Below are 18,105 nucleotides of genomic sequence, written 5' to 3'. Positions count from 1 at the left end.
TGCTATTCTCTTCTGCTCTCTTTATGAGTTTCCTGAGTTTATTGTGGATTTTACTCTCCTTACACAAAGAGGGCTCCTGAGATCTCCTTGCCATTTTCTTTCCCTCCTGCTTCATTAATTCCACCGGTGTCTGACCCCAGGGAAAGACTGAGAAACTCTCTCCTCCGGGGTGGAGGAAGCAGCTTTCAGGAGGAAGGAGAATGCAAGCTGCAGCTCACTCCACCAGCCCTTCTTTTCTGGGGCTCCTAGATATTTGCTGTCCCAGATGCCCTCTCCCAGCCGCCACTGTGGCTCCTCGGGCAGCAGTCTCCTTCATTATCTTCTCTCTACTTCTCCAGAATCTCTCATGCTCATTCTCCCAGCCCCAGCCACTAGTGAAGCTACATGGATATGTATTATAATATACAATTATAATATATCCATGCATTATATAATACGTATAATATGTGTATTATAATATATATGGATATAATATATTTAAGTCAGTTTTTCAAAGAGCACTCTTAAGCTGTTATAGTCATGAAAATTCTAGGTGACCTGCTACATTCTAATTCACTTTGTTCTATACACATGCACTTCTTGCCCCTTCTTCACCATCTGTATTTTTTTCTGTTGTTACCTTTATCAATAGCTCATGTGGGGCTGGGCACTGTGGCTAACACCTGTGGTCCCAGCACTTTGGGAGGCCATGGCGGGCAGATCACTGGAGGCCAGGAATTCGAGACCAGCCTGGCCAACATGGTGAAACCTCGTTTCTAATAAAAATATAAAAATTAGCCGGGCGTGGTGGTACACGTCTCTAAATCCAGCTACGTGGGAAGCAGAGGCAGGAGAATCGCTTGAACCTAGGGAGGCGGAGGTTGCAGGGAACTGAGATCAGGCCACTGCACTCCAGCTTGGGAAACAGAGCAAGACTCTGTCTCAAAACAAACAAATGAAACAGAAATAAAAACAAAAACAAAAGGAAAAGAAAAAAGAAAAGCTCTTGTGGGCTCTCCAGATGAGCACAATTTCCCCCTCAAAACACACGTCTCCGTGAACGTTAAGAAATGAGAAAAGGAGTAGGACACGTTTCTATTCTCTTTTCTTCCCTAGCTTGTGTACCTCAGCATGCATGCAAATGCCAAACCCGACTTTCTGAACATTTTATTTTTTCAAACATTATTTTCTGAGCCATCAACTGGTCATATTTTTCCAAATCCCATATTGGAACACATCCTCTGACAAATACAGGTGTACTCCTGGGGTGAACCCAGTCGAGTATGCAAATATACCGCTACCGCGAACCGTCCAGAATATGTCTTCTGTTATTGTACTTCATGTTCTCATAAAAGTTGAAAAATTGGATTCCCTTCATCTGTCTATGTCTGAGAAGCTTCATCAGTAAAATGCGGGGGTGGGGGGGATTAGATAAATCTCTGGAGCCTCTCCTAGTCATAAAATTGAATGAGCATTTTACTCCAAAGGTCACTAGTGACAGAGACAAATGACAGGGTGTCAAACTAGAGAACATCCACAGTGATCGGTAGATCCACAGACTGACTGTTCCCTGGTTGGAGACAGAGCTCTGCTCGCCCTTGTCTTGGGAGTGCCCAGCAAAGTCCCGGAAGTGAAGCTTCTCGAAGCGCCCTTGCCTTGCCCATAGCTAGCATTTTCCACTTTTGACCTTGGGGGCTAGCTACATCATTGCCATCTTTAAGTTTCTACTCAACTGAGCTTGTGAATCACTAAATGTCTTTCCTGGTGCTTTTCCTGGTTGGAATTAAGTCAGTGGATCGAGTAATTATTTTTTGAATGTGGTCTTTGGTTCTATGACAGCCTTTCCCTCCTCTGCCCTTCACCTCAGTGGTCACAGCAGTGATGCTGGAACAGAATTGAACACAGTTTTTTTCTGTGGAATAGACTTCTGAGTGCTTCGGTAAGTGTGCTGCTCTAAAACAACCCTCCCTAAAGGACGATAGATGTTCTTTCTGTGCTTTTAACTAGATTGTTCTCTGTCCTGTCCTGGGGCATGGCACGGCCTATGCTCTGGCTATTCACAGTGTAATCCAGCAGTGCATTTCCCTTTATTACTTCCACTTTTCCTGGATGCCTGCTCCATCTATTTTTGTGTTTTTCTGTTTGTTTGGGTTTTGTTTTGTTTTGTTTTGCCTGAGAAAATGAGAAATCCTTGAGAGGAAATGCGAAAGTTTGAATCCAGAACTACTTCCTAATCAGTGCTCAATGCCAGTCGATCAGTGCACCCTGGCAACTTTAGGTGCGCCTTTCCAGGTAGCTCATTGGAAGGGGCACTTCTTTATAGCAGGCCCGTGGACTTGATTGACGTGTGTGTGACACTCTGTGGCACTCACGGGTTTGTGCTAGACTTTATTAGGTTCCATAGTCCTGTAGGCTCTGAACTCTAAAAGAATGTGTGAGTTACAGAAAATATTCCACGATGGTCATAAAAGAACCAAATGCTAAAGATGCAAAGATAGTAAAATAGGTATATGAGTCCATTATGTATAGGAAGGTGATTCCAAGAACGAAACTATCACACGGTGGGCAGAGACAACATGGTGCTGGGGAAACACGGGCAACATGGTGCTGGGGAAACACGGGCAAGGTGGTGCTGGGGAAACACGGACAACGTGGTGCTGGGGAAACACGGGCAACATGGTGCTGGGGAAACACGGACAACGTGGTGCTGGGGAAACACGGGCAACATGGTGCTGGGGAAACGCGGGCAACATGGTGCTTGGATTTGTGGCATAGGGGATTTATCAGATTTTAGTCCTGCTGTGTAATCTTGGACAACTTGTTTAATTTTCTGAACCTCAGGTTACTTATCTGTCACATGTAAATGACAGTACGCCTCACACATTTATTTTGAGGATAAAAAGAGTTAACAGATACAAAATCACTGGCACAGTGTCCTGCCAATAGGTAAATAACTAAGTCATAGTGATTCCACCCTCCTTTCTTTCTTTCTTTTTAGTCAGGGAGCGTCCCCAGTTCTAAAAATCAGAATGTACCAACCCTCTGGTCTGAGACCAGCTATTCAACACTGAATTGTGTTTTCTGAAGTCTGGCAAAATAGAATTTTAAAAAATTAGCCTCTGCCTCAACTGTTATCCAAACTGATGCGATAGTACCTCCCATTTTAAGCAAAAGAATTTATGGAGTGAAGGTATCTATGGCTCTGAAATGAGCTCTTCTGTGCAATTACAATCAGAGCTTGTATCTGATCTGTGTGTTTAGGTCCTTTGCCTAGAAGGTAACATTAATCACGTCAGTTGAGTTTGACAAATATTTAAGTGACTTTTACTTTCTGGTATGTATGAGGAGAGAGCATAGAAAGATAACCTAAGACGCACCCTCTGACCCAAGACATAGGGGAGACCAATAGGTAAACAAGAAATGTTTGTAGTAGGCCAGGTGCGGTGGCTCACACCTGTAATCCCAGCACTTTGGTAGGCCAAGGTGGTTGGATCACCTAATGTCAGGAGTTCGAGACCAGCCTGACCAACATGCAGAAACCTCGTCTCTACTAAAAATACAAAATTAGCCAGGCTTGGTGGCACATGCCTATAATCCCAACTACTCAGGAGGCTGAAGCAGGACAATCGCTTGAACCTGGGAGGCAGAGGTTGCGGTGAGCCAAGATCACGCCATTGCACTCCAGCCTAGGCAACAAGAGTGAAACCTCGTCTCAAAAAAAAAAAAAAAGAAAGAAAGAAAGAAATGTTTGCAGTAAAAACTTGTCAATGACACTGTAGATGAGAGTGAATAGGATATGAATTAGGTTGTTCTAGATTTAAGGAAGAATATATGAAAAAAATATATAAAATAACATGTATATTTATGCATTTAATTTATTCAACAAAAGAATGTGTTAGGCACCTGCTATTTGCCAGGCACTATTTTGGGTGCTTGAAATATGAATTTAATGAGACAAAAATCCCTGCCATCCTGGAGCTTGTTTTCTAGAGGTAGGGGTGAGGATGGGGCAGTGGGGCCACAGACAGTGAGCAATGAACATAGTAGGTAAACACATAGCCTGTTCAGAGGTGACATGAAAAAAATTAAGGTGGTCAGAAGGACCTGGAGTGCCAGGGGTGGGGCCAATGTGAACATTGAATAGAGTGGCCAGGATAAACCTCACTGAGAAGGTAACATCTGAGGAGTCTCCAAGAAGGTAAGTTAATTAACCATGCAAAGGGTCTCAGACCCTTTACCCAGAGGGAATGGCCAGGGTTTAGGTCCTAAGCAGGTATGCACCCTGGTGGTTAGAGAACAGTGAGGAAGCCAGAGTAAGGAGAAGTTGTCAGAGGTGATGGAGGTTGGGTCTTGTGCCAGAGACCAGTAAGTCATATGGTATAGGTGGAGTAAGAGGAAAAATTCCAGACGAGGATATCCGAGAGGTAGGCAGGGGCCACATCATGAAAAAATGGTGGTATAGTGCTAAGGCTTGACTTCTCATGAAAGTATCTCAGAATGGTCTTTGGGAGATTTGAACAAGAGTCACAGGGTCTATAGTTAGGGTGGCAGTGAGGAAGATGGAGGAGGCGTAGAAAGGCATTGGACTGCACTAAGAGAGAACCACCAGAGGCTACCTCAATGATTCAGATTTCAGCTGATGCAAAAACGAGAGCAATGGGGATGAGTTGGGGGTGACCCAGGGAGTGATCTGAGAAGTAAATGCATTGGACATTCTGATTAATGAGATGTGGAGGTTGAAGTAGAAGGAGGAGGTGGATGTCTAGAGGAAAAGCCGTATCGAGGCAAGAAATGCAGAAAGAGAAACATGATTGGTGTGGGAATGATAATGATTTCAGTTTTAGGTATGATGAGTTGGAGATGCTTATGGGACATCAAGGTTTAGATGCCCAGTGAGCAGTTAGATATAGGCTGGATCTCAGGGTAGCTCCTCTGTGTCAAGTTGGGAGACTTGAGTTACCCCCTCCTATCAATTTCCATGTAAGTAGAAGGATTCATTGTAAGAGTATACATTGGAAGAGGATATTTCTGTAAGAGAGAACTCCTTCCTGTTCAAAGCCTTTTGTGTCTAATATGGGTATGAGGGAATGAAGGTTTGGAATTATGAAACCAGTTTTAATCCTAGTTTTATCTCTGACAATAACCTTTTGTGGTCAGTTAGTTTGTCAGTGATTCAGGGTTTCCATCTGTAAAGTGAACGGAGTGGGCAGGAGGGGAGTGGGATGAGACAGGGAATTAAAAGATCTGCTTTCCCACCTCTTAGGGTTGTGCAGATGAACAAGGTTGATATTTGACTACCCTTTGAGCCATCTGGAAGAAAGACAAATCAAGGAGGCTTTTTGTGCCTATTTTTACTGTTGGCATCTGAGAGAACGCAAATAACACCTTGATAGGCATAAAAAGGACAGACCAGTCTCTTTGTCTACCCTTTTCCATTTTTTCTTTGACAGCTAGAATTCCTCACTGCAGGAGAAAATTGGTCTTCCTGCATCGGTGGTTAATTTGGCCAATGAGAAATAATGTTTCATTGCTGGGCAAAGTGGCTCATCCCTGTAATCCCAGCACTTTGGGAGGCCGAGGCGGGTGGATCTCCTGAGGTCCAGGAGTTGAAGACCAGACTGGCCAACATAGTGAAACCCCATCTCTACTAAAAAACACAAAAATTAGCTGGGCATGGTGGCCCACGCCTGTAATCCCAGCTACTTGGGAGGCTGAGGCACCAGAATCACTTGAACCCAGGAGGCGGAGGTTGCAGTGAACTGAGATCACGCCACTGCACTCTAGCCTGGGTGACAGAGCGAGACTCAGTCTCAAAAAAAGAAAAGAAATAATGTTTATTAATGCCCTGACAGAACCCCTTGGTGTGTGTGCTGAGACGGTGCTGGCTACAGCAAGCCTTCAAACCCTCCTTCTGCTCGTCTCACCAGCTTTTTTGGGCTGTGGTCAAGTGATATGTACAACCTGTCCTCAATTCTCCTGAGAGCAGCCAGGATCATGGGGGAAAAAAAAAAAAAAAAAAATCAATCCTGATGTGTTAGATCCCTGCTCTGCAATCCATTCAAACAGTTCACACTCCCTTAGCTAAATTCTTAGCATGACCTACAAGGTCTTTTGTAGTCCTGCTTCTACAGATGTCTGGCCTTTTCTATATTTTTGAGACAGGGTCTCACTTTGTTGCCCAGGCTGAAGGGCAGTGGCGACACCTTGGCTCACTGCAGCCTGGACATCCCAGGCTCAAACAATCGTTCCCTCTCAGCCTGAGTAGCTGGGACCACATGCGTGCTGCCACCACACACAGCTAATTTTTGTATTTTTTTTTGTAGAGATGGGGTTTTGCCATGTTGTCCAGGCTGGGATGTCTGACCTTATATCACTTTTTTTTTTTTTTTTTTTGAGACGGAGTCTCGCTCTGTCGCCCAAGCTGGAGTGCAGTGCTGATTCTCGGCTCATTGCTAGCTCCGCCTCCTGGGTTCACGCCATTCTTCTGCCTCAGTCTCCAGAGTAGCTGGGACTACAGGCGCCTGCCACCATGCCTGGCTAATTCTTTTTGTATTTTTAGTAGAGACGGGGTTTCACTGTGTTAGCCAGGATGGTCTTGATTTCCTGACCTCGTGATCCGCCCGCCTCGGCCTCCCAAAGTGCTGGGATTACAGGCGTGAGCCACGGCGCCCGGCCCTTATATTACTTTTAATGGCAAAAACTGCAGTTACTTTCGCACCAACCTAATAGTTCATTTTCTGCTGCACGTATGCATTTCAACTGGCTTCTTTCTGTTCTGAGAAAAACAATATCCTTCTTATCTCAGGGTCTTGCACAAGTTGATCTTGATGTCTGGGGTCTTTTTCTCCATCACTTGCTTTACCCATCTAAAAAGGTAAAAGTCACCATCTTTTCGGTCTCCATTTAGAAGTTAGTTTGTCAGAGAAGGCTTCCCCACCCTTCTCATCTGGATAGTGCCCAGTGTTTTGTGTTGTCATATTATCCTGTACACTTCCTTTTAGTAGTATTTGTCTGCTTCCCCTCCATACTGAAAGCTCTATGAGTAGAACAAGCCCATATGTTTTCCATCTTGTTTCCATCTATCCATATCTCTTCAGATCCCCTCAGTAAACCTGCCCCAAGTCATGTGAACATAATAGCTACTGTTTGTCAAACGTGTATCTAGGTGTCAGGCAGCGCTAAGTATTCTACCCAGAGTTTCTCTCTTATTTTTTTTTTCCTACCTAAACCCACTTAAGCAACCTGAAGAGATGGTGAATGTGGACAAACAGGAAGCTAGATTCCCTTATTCATTCATTCGATGAATTTGAATTAAGTACCTATTAGGTGCCATAGAGTGTTTTAGATGCTGGAAAGAGTGCACGAAAGAAAGCTGAGAAAAATTCCTGCTCTCATGAAATTGATATTTTAAGATTTAGCTATAACTAAATAGTTAAAATAGTACAGAAATGTACAGTGTAGAAATATGAGTAGTTAGCCCATCTATTTCTGTATGCAAACTTATTTGGAGAGCTAAAATCAAATCAGAAGTTATCTTGTTGAATGCATGGTATAGTAGCAGCTAACATCAATTGAACTCTTGTTATGTGCTATGCTTTAGGTGCACTTAAATTTTTAAAAAATTATCAGGATAACCTGCTAAGGCACATACTAAAGTAGATAATAAAGGGCATTATTATCCCCAATTTATAAATGAAGAAACAGAAATTCATAGTAAGAAAGTTGCCCAAGGTCCCAAAGCCAGCATCTTCAGTGGGGCCATGACTATTATTGGGCCCTGCAGGAGCCAGAGCCTGTGTTCTCTCTCTCTTTTCTTGAGACAGGGTCTTGCTGGGTCACCCAGGCTGGAGTGCAGGAGTGCAGTGGCATGATTCACTGTAGCCTAGTCCTGCCAGGTTTAGGTGATCCTCCTGCCTCAGCCTCCCAAATACCTGGGACCACAGGTCTGTGACACTACGCCCAGCTTTTTTTTTTTTTTTTTTTTTTTGCTAGAGACAGGGTTTCACCACGTTGTCCATGCTGAGCTTGAACTCCTGGGCTCTAATGATCTGTCTCGGCCTCTCAAATGCCTCGGCCTCCCAGAATGCTAGGATTAGGAATGAAACATAACTCAGAGGTTAAGAGCACAGACTGGGCGCAGAGTCTCTGAGTTAGGTTTCATCTCTTTTCTTGGCTAAGCCAACTACCAGTCCTGCTCCCACCCCACACCTGCTTGGTAGGAAAGAATTGTCCTGATCAACAAACACTAATTTGATTTTTTCATAGTTCTTATTAACAAGATTCTTTTCTGTTTGACAGTGTAGATCTGGGCAGGCATTCAATTCACAAAGACTTTCTCTTTATGGAAGAGCCCCAGGATAGTCAGAGATAACAGAGCCTTTCTATTTCGGAGTGACCACAGAATGGCAGTTAAGTATGTTAGGTAATCAGTAGGAATATTGCTTAAGTGGAAATGGTAAAAGTTAGAAGGTCATAACAACCTAAGTGATTTCAGCTGGGTTAGACATACAGCTAAAAATAGGATGGGAAGATAGAATTAATTATTGAAAAGGCAGCTTCATTGCTGGGGCGAATGTATAGTAAGAGTTAGCCTCATTCTTCTTTGACAAGGTGACTGAATTTTCAATTTGCACTGATATTTTCTCCATAAGGATAGCAACTCCTTAGGATAAAATGACTTAAGTCGTCTGTTACCAAAAAGGGCATGTTGCAGACATTGGGCATCCGGTTTTCAGCAAGGTGTTTGAAGAGTTCAATTTTGTTTCCTTATGGGCAAGCTGGAGAATGGTGGTCTAGAAGATCATTTTACATGAATTTTTTTCTGGTTGAGTAACTTCCTCCAAATGATGCTCATTAATGGATTTTGTTACCTCTACCATATGATAGAGTGCTCAGTGCTTGACTTTGCACTGCAATCAACAATTTAGATGAAGGAATGAATGGATGTTGATCCAATCTGTGGTTGGAACAAATTATAGTTCAATTGCTATTAAGTTGAATCAAAATGTTTAAATCCAGGTTGGGATAATTATAATAGGATAGAGTTTAATGGAAAAAAAGTGGATAGCAACATAAATGTAAAAGATGACCTCTACAGGTGTAATATTGGAGAGATATGTCTGTTTAGCAAAGCAAGACAAAAAGACTGAGATTTTTTTCTCCCATACTGAAAGCTCATTAAGAAGCTGAGTGTGTGAAGTTAAGACAGGAAATCAATCAACTCAGGCTAAATTAACAGAAACATTGCTCACAACAAAGTGTGCTAGAAGCTCATAACAAAAGGTGCTAGAAACTTATTATACTTTCCTTGGTGACAACATTCCTACAATATTGTGTGCTGAGAATCATGCAACTCTCTAAGACTATCTGCAGTACATTAGGGGCGAGTGTCCAGGAGATCAAGGTAGGTTCAAATTAAGTCATATGGAGAGCAGTGGCAGGAATTTGGGCCATTTAATTGGATTAAAGACCAGGCAGGTATTTGTTCAAATATTTGGGATCTGTCTTGAGTGAAAACAATTAAATATAATCTGTGTGGTAACCAAAGGCCAGGGAAGAGCTTTCTGGCAATTGGGACTGTCCAAACATAAATGGGCTGACCTGGGAGAGTGTGACTGCCCAACCTCTGACAACATGTCCAGGATTTTTTAGAGACTTCATTTATCAGAACCAGAGTTGAATTACATGACTTTTAGGTTAAACTTGTTATATACACTTTCTTTATTTTTTGGTTCCAAATCAATACCTGTCCAGAACGATTTAAAATAACAACCTCGAGCCCTTCTATCTGGCATCTTTGTGGACCGGTACATCTTCATTTTATGAACGGAGAGGCCAAAACCTGGCATATATCATAAGTTACAACAAATAGTCAAATGTAGGCAGATGCCAAGAATTCCACCCACTCACTTTTTAAATGAATGAGATTGTTACACTGTTATCAATTCAGCCTGGCAGATGCCTTCTTACCTGTACTTCCTGTTTGATGCTATTTGCAAGTCCTTTATTATGAAAGTTAAATTATAAGAACCCCCAGAGAGCAACTAAGGAAAGTAATTTTAAATCTTTTATTTTTGGTCTTTGGGAGGTTGCATATGTAGTTTCAGACAAAGAAATGTGTTAACTTTTATCCAGCACAGGTTGGGGTTTATGAAGGCAGGGTTCATATCGATAATTGAACTAGTGGTTCTTTAAGCCGGTCAATGAATGCTTATTTAGGAACTTCATATATTAGGTATTAGGCAGGCTGTATAGAAATTTTTTAAAAAGTTCTTGCCTTCAGGTAGTTGGCGGGGGTGAGGGGGTTAAGTATGTATAATATACAGTGTTTTAAGTACAAAGAAGGAAACAAAATGCTATAGGAGTACAGGAAGAGGGGAAAATTCCAACTAGAGCAAAAGGGAGGAGTAGATGAAAGGAAGAAGGTAAAAGTTAGAGTTACAAAAGTGATTCTCCATCTGACTGCCTATTAGAATCTCTTGGGACCTTTCTAAGAATATCAATACCCAGCCTTCACCTTCTAGGGAGCCTCAGTCAGTCTATCCTCATGCCAGTACATTGCCTTAATAATACACCTTTTTAATGTTTTGACACCTGACAATGTTTTAGTACTTTTTTTTCCTTCTTCAAGATTTTCTTAGCTATTCTTGTCCCTTACATTTCCATGTAAATTTTAGAATCAGGTTATCAGTTTCCACAAATAAGCCTCCTGAGATTTGTTTGGTTTTGCATTAAATGTTTGGATAATTTAAAAACTGACATCCTCATAATATTGAGACATAAACCTTGAACATGACGGATCCCTCTATAGTTTTTCAGATTTTTCTTAGTGATGCTTTGTAGTTTTCAGCATGAAAGTCTTGCACATCTTTACTGTGATTTATTCCTATTTTGTGCTTTTCATAGTGGCCAAATGGAACCACTTTTAAACTTCATTTTCTATTTTTTGTTGCTAGTATATAAACAATTCATTTTCATCTTGGGCCTATGCTAAATGTATTTATTCATTTTTAAAATAGTTTAGCTGCATAATCTTTTGGATTTTCTAAATATCCTAACATGACATCTACAAATAGACTGTTTTATTTCTTCCTTTCTAATTCTTATACCTTTAAATGTCTGTATCTTGCCTGATTACACAGATTAGATATCCTATACAAGGTTGAAAAACATGATTATAGTCAACGTTCTATTTTATTCCCCATCTCTGGAGGACAGCTTTAACATTTCACCACTAAGAGTGATGGTAGTTGTGAGTTTTTGGCTATACTTACTATTAGATTAAGTTAGTTTATTTTTATTAGCTTACTTTCTGTATGGCTAAGACTATTTAGTTACATGGTAAAAACTTGAGGATTCAACAATGGACCAATGTATATATGACCTCTTGACTTACAATAGAAGCGTCGCTTCAGTGCAGTGGGAAAAAATGGTCTTTTAAATAAATGGTGATTAATCAATAGCATGTCTCTATCAGTATATATCTGTATCTATTTCTATCTATCTCTATATATGAATCAACCCTTATCTTATGTTATGCACATAAAAATATTTCAGGGAGGGCTGGGCGCAGTGGCTCACACCTGTAATCCCAGAACTTTGGGAGGTTGAGGTGGGCGGATCAGGAGGTCAGGAGTTCGAGACCAGCCTGGCCAACATGGTGAAACCCCATCTCTACTAAAATTACAAAAAGTAGCTGGGTGGCATGTGCCTGCAATACTAGCTACTCAGGAGGCTGAGGAAGGAGACTTGCTTGAATCTGGAAGGAGGAGATTGCAGTGAGCCAAGATCATACCACTGCACTCCAGTCTGGGTAACAGAGAGAGAATCTATCTGATATATAGATAGATATATATATACACACACACTATCTATATATCAGATATATCTATAATCTATCTGATACATAGATAGTGTGTGTGTATATATATATGTGTGTGTATATATATATGTGTGTGTATATATATATATATCGAATTTATACCGAAATGTAGAATTCTGAATTATATACCAAAATGTAAAATACTAAGCAATAATATTTCCAAAGACAACTTGGAAGACTACATGAAGGCTAGAATTTCCTAAACAGAACACAAAATCCATGAATCATAAAGAATAGCTTTTCATTAAGACACTCCACTAAACAGAAAAAAAGACAAGTCACCAACTGGAATAAGATATTGCAATGCATATATCCAATGAGGTACATATATATATAGAAAAAAATCCCTAAAAATCTGTGTGAAAAAGCCAGACAGCCCATGTTTAAAAAACAGGCAAAAGACTCAAGTAGGTGCTTCACAAATAAGATATCCAAAATGGCTAACAAACATATCACTTTACAATCACAGAATAAAAAAGAAAAAGAAACTGACAATACCAAGTGTTGGTGAGGATGTAGAGCACCCGGATTCTTGACAGTGTCTGTACCCTGAGCATGGCCCTTCAGGCCTTTCCATTTCAGTGCATGCCGGCCTAGATGTCACTGCATCTCTCTACTTAAGGACTTTCCCTGGCCTTAAGAATAGTTCTGTCTGTAAGAGCAGCAGGCCAGAGGTATCAAGGGAGTTGGGTTATTTGTACACCACTCCAGTCAATCTTTGGTCAGGAACCTGATCAAAAAATTGACTCCCTTATGTGTGTTCTATATACCATTTCCAGAGATCTTCAGTAGGATTGAGTTCTAATTGCCTGCAGTGGTACTTGCTTGATAATGCACCCTTTATTGACTTCGATCTCTCCTCCGTTTCACTTCCTCACTCCCTGTCAAAATTTTTTTGGGCTATATACCAAATAAACTATGTGCATTCAAATTCTTACTTTAGGTTGTATATATGGCAAAACCCAAACTAAGACATATGCTATAATCTAATAAAATGCTTACTTACAATGGAAAGGGCATGGGAGATAGCTCTTAATTTTGGAGGGATAACAACTGTCAATATTGCTTGGGAGAGATTGCTTTAATGATGTGTTATATTATGATATACCTTGCCATGATGATCAATGTAAAAAGTGCATTGTCACCAACACAGATGGAAATCCTATGATATGATCAGAAACTGTGCTAGAAGTTTTCCATAGTTTATCTCACTCAGTTATCATTATTATATTGGTGAAGCAGTTGAAAGTCATAGAAGCAAAACAGCTATTCAAGATCCCCTTACAATGTCAGGATGAATTGGGGTGTATTAAGCCTGAATAACTCTAAGGGCTGATGGTCAGCTATTATGTTGGCCAGGTTGTGAAGGATCCAGATGAGTATCGAGGGGCTAAAGCGCTCTATCTTCTACTCTATCTTCTACTCAATCAAATGAAGTCATAAAACAGAGGAGTGCCATGACCAGGTATTGTGAAACCTCCCTCTGGCTTCAGGACAGAAGATGGGGAAGGGGAAGGGGAAAGACAGGAGGGAGGGCAGCCCTGTAGGAAGCCATTGCAATAACCCAGGGATAAGATGTGAAGACTGAACCAGTCAGGAGCTGGCTATAGAAATGGCAAAGAGGGGGTGGATTTCAGAGATATTGGCTGAGGGGCGCGGGTGACAAATTTTAGTGACCAATGACTGGGGAGGGAAGTGGGTGACAAGTCTTAGTGACCAATGGGGGTTGAAGAAGAGGAAAGACAGTTTCCTGTTTGATGCTGGGTGAGGACAAGTATTTTTATTGAGGTTGCCTCCACAATTCACTGTTCTTGTAACAGGGGTCCCCCTGGTGGTAAAGGAAAACCAGGAACAGGATTCCTCATCCTGGGTACCTGTTACTGTAGGAAACAGCTGTGCAACTGAACACAGCCCCTGCATCATAGAATAAGGATGCTCTTCTCCTTTTGTGGTGGCAAAGAGCCACATCTAAAAATAACTAAAAGTGGAGTGAGAGTTGCCGAAACCAGGAAGCAAGGCCCGAAAACAACTTTCATCCACTCAAGCAAGGTGGCTTCTGGGCACCTTCTCTCTCCAAGATCTCTCCATGTAGCTGGGAGGGAGGGGTTGGCTGGTATCAGCAACACTGAATCCAAGGCATTGGGGAAACGCTCCTAGGAAATATTGATCTTATTCCTTAAGAGCATGGCAGAGGAAATAGTAGAAACTTTAAAGCCAGATTCACCTGTGTTTGAATCCACATATCTGCTAGTATCAGTTTCTTCCTGTGTAAATTATACAGAATAGTACCTAAGTGGTTATGAGGTTTGAGATAATGTGTGTAAGAATCAGCTCGATGCCTAAATTGGAGATAATGATGATAATGATGATGATGATGATGATGACTTTAGGAAGTTAGGAGATGGCTCACACAGCCCTTTAGGCAATTAGTAGAGGGCTCTCATTGACTCATGAATATGCTTATAAAAAGTGGACGTTCCAGGCCGGGCGCGGTGGCTCATGCCTGTAATTCCAACACTTTGGGTGGCTAAGGTGGGTGGATCCCCTGAGGTCAGGAGTTCGAGACCAGCCTGGTCAATATGGTGAAATCCTGTCTCTACTAAAAATACAAAATTAGCCGGGCATAGTGGTGCTTGCCTGTAGTCCCAGCTACTTGGGAGGCTGAGGCAGGAGAATTGCCTGAACCTGGGAGGGGAGATTGCAGTGAACCGAGACCACACCATTGCACCCCAGCCTGGGCGACAAGAATGAAACTCGTCTTAAAAAACAAACAAACAAACAAAAACATCCAAAACTGCCAGAAGCCGCCAGAGCCAAGTACTGCTTCCAAATGGACAAGGTAGCACCCCAGAGAGATTCCTCTTTGTGCTTTTTCTCTTTATGCCTTAGGCATAGCCCTTGGAAAAAACAAGAGGAATTTTCTAAAACAGGTGTGTCTGAATAGGCCTGAGTCATCCACCGAGATGTGATATTTCAGAAACTTTCCATTTTGAGCCTTTGCATGTTCCTGATTAAGTATAAATACCTTGCTTGCTGTAAAAATACACATGGAGTGTAACCTTTTGCTAAGTCACGCAAGACCAACAGCTACAAAAAGCTGAGAAGAGAGCCACAGCACAATTGAATCTAGTGGTTTCCTTTCACAAATTCCTTAGGATCCTGGAAAGGTTTAGTATTAAAGCTCATAAGAGTTTCCCCTTGAAACCACTGCAGCCTGTTTTTTTTCTCCCGAGGAGCTCTGTGTATGAGCTGGTCTTATCCATCTGTAAGCTTTTGTAAGCTCCCTAATAAAAACAATTGCATTTTCTTGGCTTAATTGCATATTACTGAGTGGTTGGTGTGTCATGCTATAAATGTACAGTAATGAGAAATGTTCTGTTCATTAGAGACCACCAACATACTAAGGAAATGGCAAATCAGCTATTTTATTGATGTGCGCGGAAAGTAACTCCTTAGATGTCAGAATATAATCATTGAAAAAACCTTACTTTATTGCACCACACACAGGCTGTATCATGTTGAATAGCAAAAGAGTTTGATAAGACGAATCATTTATTATACATTTCATAAAGAAAACGGTGAAGTTTTCCTATTGCATTAATATTCCCCCAGCCTCATTTTTATCAGATACCGTCTTCTGAGCTCCTTTCATTCTAGATTGTTTTGTAGAAGGATATAACAACTGAATTTTTTTTTTTTTTTTTTTTTGAGATGGAGTTTTGCTCTTGTCGCCCAGGCTGGAGTGCAGTGCAATAGTGTGATCTTGGCTCACTGCAACTTCTGCCTCCCAGGATCAGGCAATTCTCCTGCCTCAGCCTCCTGAGTAGCAGGAACTACAGGCATACACCAACATGCCCGGCTAATTTTGTATTTTTTAGTCCAGATGGGGTTTCACCATGTTGGCCAGGCTTGAACTCCTGACCTCAGGTGATCTGCCCGCCTCACCTCCCAAAGTGCTGAGATTGACAGGCGTAGCTACTGCGCCCGGCTCAACTGATGTTTTGTAATTTTGCTAGACACAGCCACAACCTGCCAGGTGTTTGGGTAGGGGTGGGATGCAGAATAAACTTATACAAACAAGTCCACCTTTGGGTGAATATAGTTTAGGAGCTCATCTCTAAGAGGTGGCAACCAGGATGCTTATTAAGTAAGGGAACAAGTAACATAACCAGTCCTCCCTCTCCCCACACTGACTCTCCACTACTTCTTTCCTTTAGCTTTCTATAATCTGGGAGGACAATGACCTTGCCTCAGCCACAGGATGGCCAAGTTCATGAATAAAGTAGGGGATATTCCATTTTCCTTATAGCCTGAGGCAAGGCTGGCCTCAGAGTGTGAAAAAGCAAACAGAAGGCACCTTCTCCCTGGCTGAGAAGGCCCCAGCAGGTCCATGGATTTGAGGGGGCAGAATGGAGCTTGTGGAGTAATTGCTAATTGACAGCCAAGTTCTATCCCCAAAAGGAAAGAAGTTGAAAAGCAATTTTGTATAGTATTTTAAAAAGTTGTCAAAAGGAAACAATAAAAATATTTTCAAACAATAACTTAATTGCTCTTTTATTTATTTTATTAGCTCAATAAAATCTGACTTATAAAGTCAATAACTCAATATGTTATTGAGTTTTTCCTACCATTCACTGTTAACTTTATAATTTTTGAAACTTTTAAATTCCCCAAATAAATTCTTCTTTGCTACATTTGGGCAGGATTTTGGTGAAAATGTAAATGGGTCACTTTGCATATAAGGATTGCAGCAATTATATCTACATAGATATATAAATATTTGTGTAAACATCATTGTCTTAACCCATACAGGTCCCAAGCAAGTGAGCCTGAGATACATAATAAATGAATGGATGCTATAATCTGTTAGTATGTGTGTTGTGAATGGGTGTTGTTAAAAATTATGCATGTGTGGTTTTGCTTATTGGATGTGTGGTTCCTCCTTTTGGGAGTGTTCTGAGTTAAACCTAGACCCATCCCTTGTTCTGGCTCAAAGCCATTTTTCAATCATAACTGATTGTGATGGCTGTACCTATAACAAGAGAAGCTAAAAGCTTGCCCCTTTCTATACACTCGCTTTTTCCCTTCACCTTTGCTGGTGATCTGATGTGTGAGCCAAATGTGTGTATGTATGACTAGGTAAAACTTTAAATCAAAACTCCTTCCTTCCTTCCTTCCTTCCTTCCTTCCTTCCTTCCTTCCTTCCTTCCTTCCTTCCCTCTTTCTCTTTCTTTCTTTCTTTCTTTCTTTCTTTCTTTCTTTCTTTCTTTCTTTCTTTCTTTCTTTCTTTCTTTCCTTCCTTCCTTCCTTCCTTCCTTCCTTCCTTCCTTCCTTCCTTCCTTCCTTCCTTCCTTCCTTCCTTCCTTCCTTCCTTCCTTCCTTCCTTCCTTCCTTCCTTCCTTCCTTCCTTCCTTCCTTCTTTCTTTCTTTCTTTCTTTCTTTCTTTCTTTCTTTCTTTCTTTCTTTCTTTCTTTCTTTCTTTCTTTCTTTTCTTCTCTTTCTTTCTTCTTCTTGACAGAGTCTTGCTCTGTCACCCACGCTGGAATGTGGTGGCACAATCTTGGCTCACTGCAATCTCCCCCTCCCATGCTCAAGTGATTTTCCTTCCTCAGCCTCCCGAGTAGCTGGGATTACAGGCACCTGCCACTATGCCTGACTTTTTTTTTTTTGTATTTTTAGTAGAGATGGGGTTTCACCATGTTGGTCAGGCTGGTCTCGAACTCCAGCCTCAGGTGGTCTGCCCACCTCCACCTCCCAGAGTGCTAGGATTACAGGTGTGAGTGACTGTGCCGGGCCTAAAACAGTGTGTTTTCAAAGAAAACTTTGAGTAAGAATAACTTAAAACAGAGCAATTTGAGAATGACCACAGTGGACTGACTCTTACCTTCCGGTATCCCCAGAGCTGGTTCCCCTTCATACCATGACAGTCATAGAGTGTCACGGGGCTGTTGTATGAGATCGCATCAAAGCAGAATTTCCGGGTATGCAGTGGCTCACCAGGTCGAATATCTTCTCTCCATCCAAAGGTAAAAAGCTAGCAAAGCAACAGTAGCAGAAAAGCTGCAGTGAGTTTGATTTGGAGAGAAGATGCAAGGGCACGGGGAGGTATGTCTTTTAGCAATGTAGAACTCCTGCTTTGTGATCTGCTAAAAAGAGCTAAGTCTCAGCCTAATAGAGGTGTTGGAAAAGGTACGTGTCATAAAGTGCTGTAGCAGTAACAGCTGCACTTTGGTCCAGGCTGCCAA

General features: G+C 41.6%; 1 protein-coding gene across 2 annotated transcripts in view; it reads right to left on the bottom strand.

The window, feature by feature from the left end:
• Positions 1-18,105, bottom strand: part of GALNTL6 (polypeptide N-acetylgalactosaminyltransferase like 6) — a 1,202,623-nt gene that overhangs the window by 3,075 nt on the left and 1,181,443 nt on the right. For both annotated transcript variants that reach the window (XM_015451034.4, XM_015451035.4), the window contains one exon: positions 17,745-17,894. In XM_015451034.4, the coding sequence (XP_015306520.2) occupies positions 17,745-17,894 (150 nt within the window). The remainder of the gene's footprint in view (positions 1-17,744; positions 17,895-18,105) is intronic.

Source organism: Macaca fascicularis, chromosome 5 (assembly GCF_037993035.2).
Source record: "Macaca fascicularis isolate 582-1 chromosome 5, T2T-MFA8v1.1".
Lineage (NCBI taxonomy): Eukaryota > Metazoa > Chordata > Mammalia > Primates > Cercopithecidae > Macaca > Macaca fascicularis.
The sequence above is the reverse complement of the archived record's forward strand: the minus strand, read 5'-3'. Positions and strand labels throughout refer to the sequence as shown.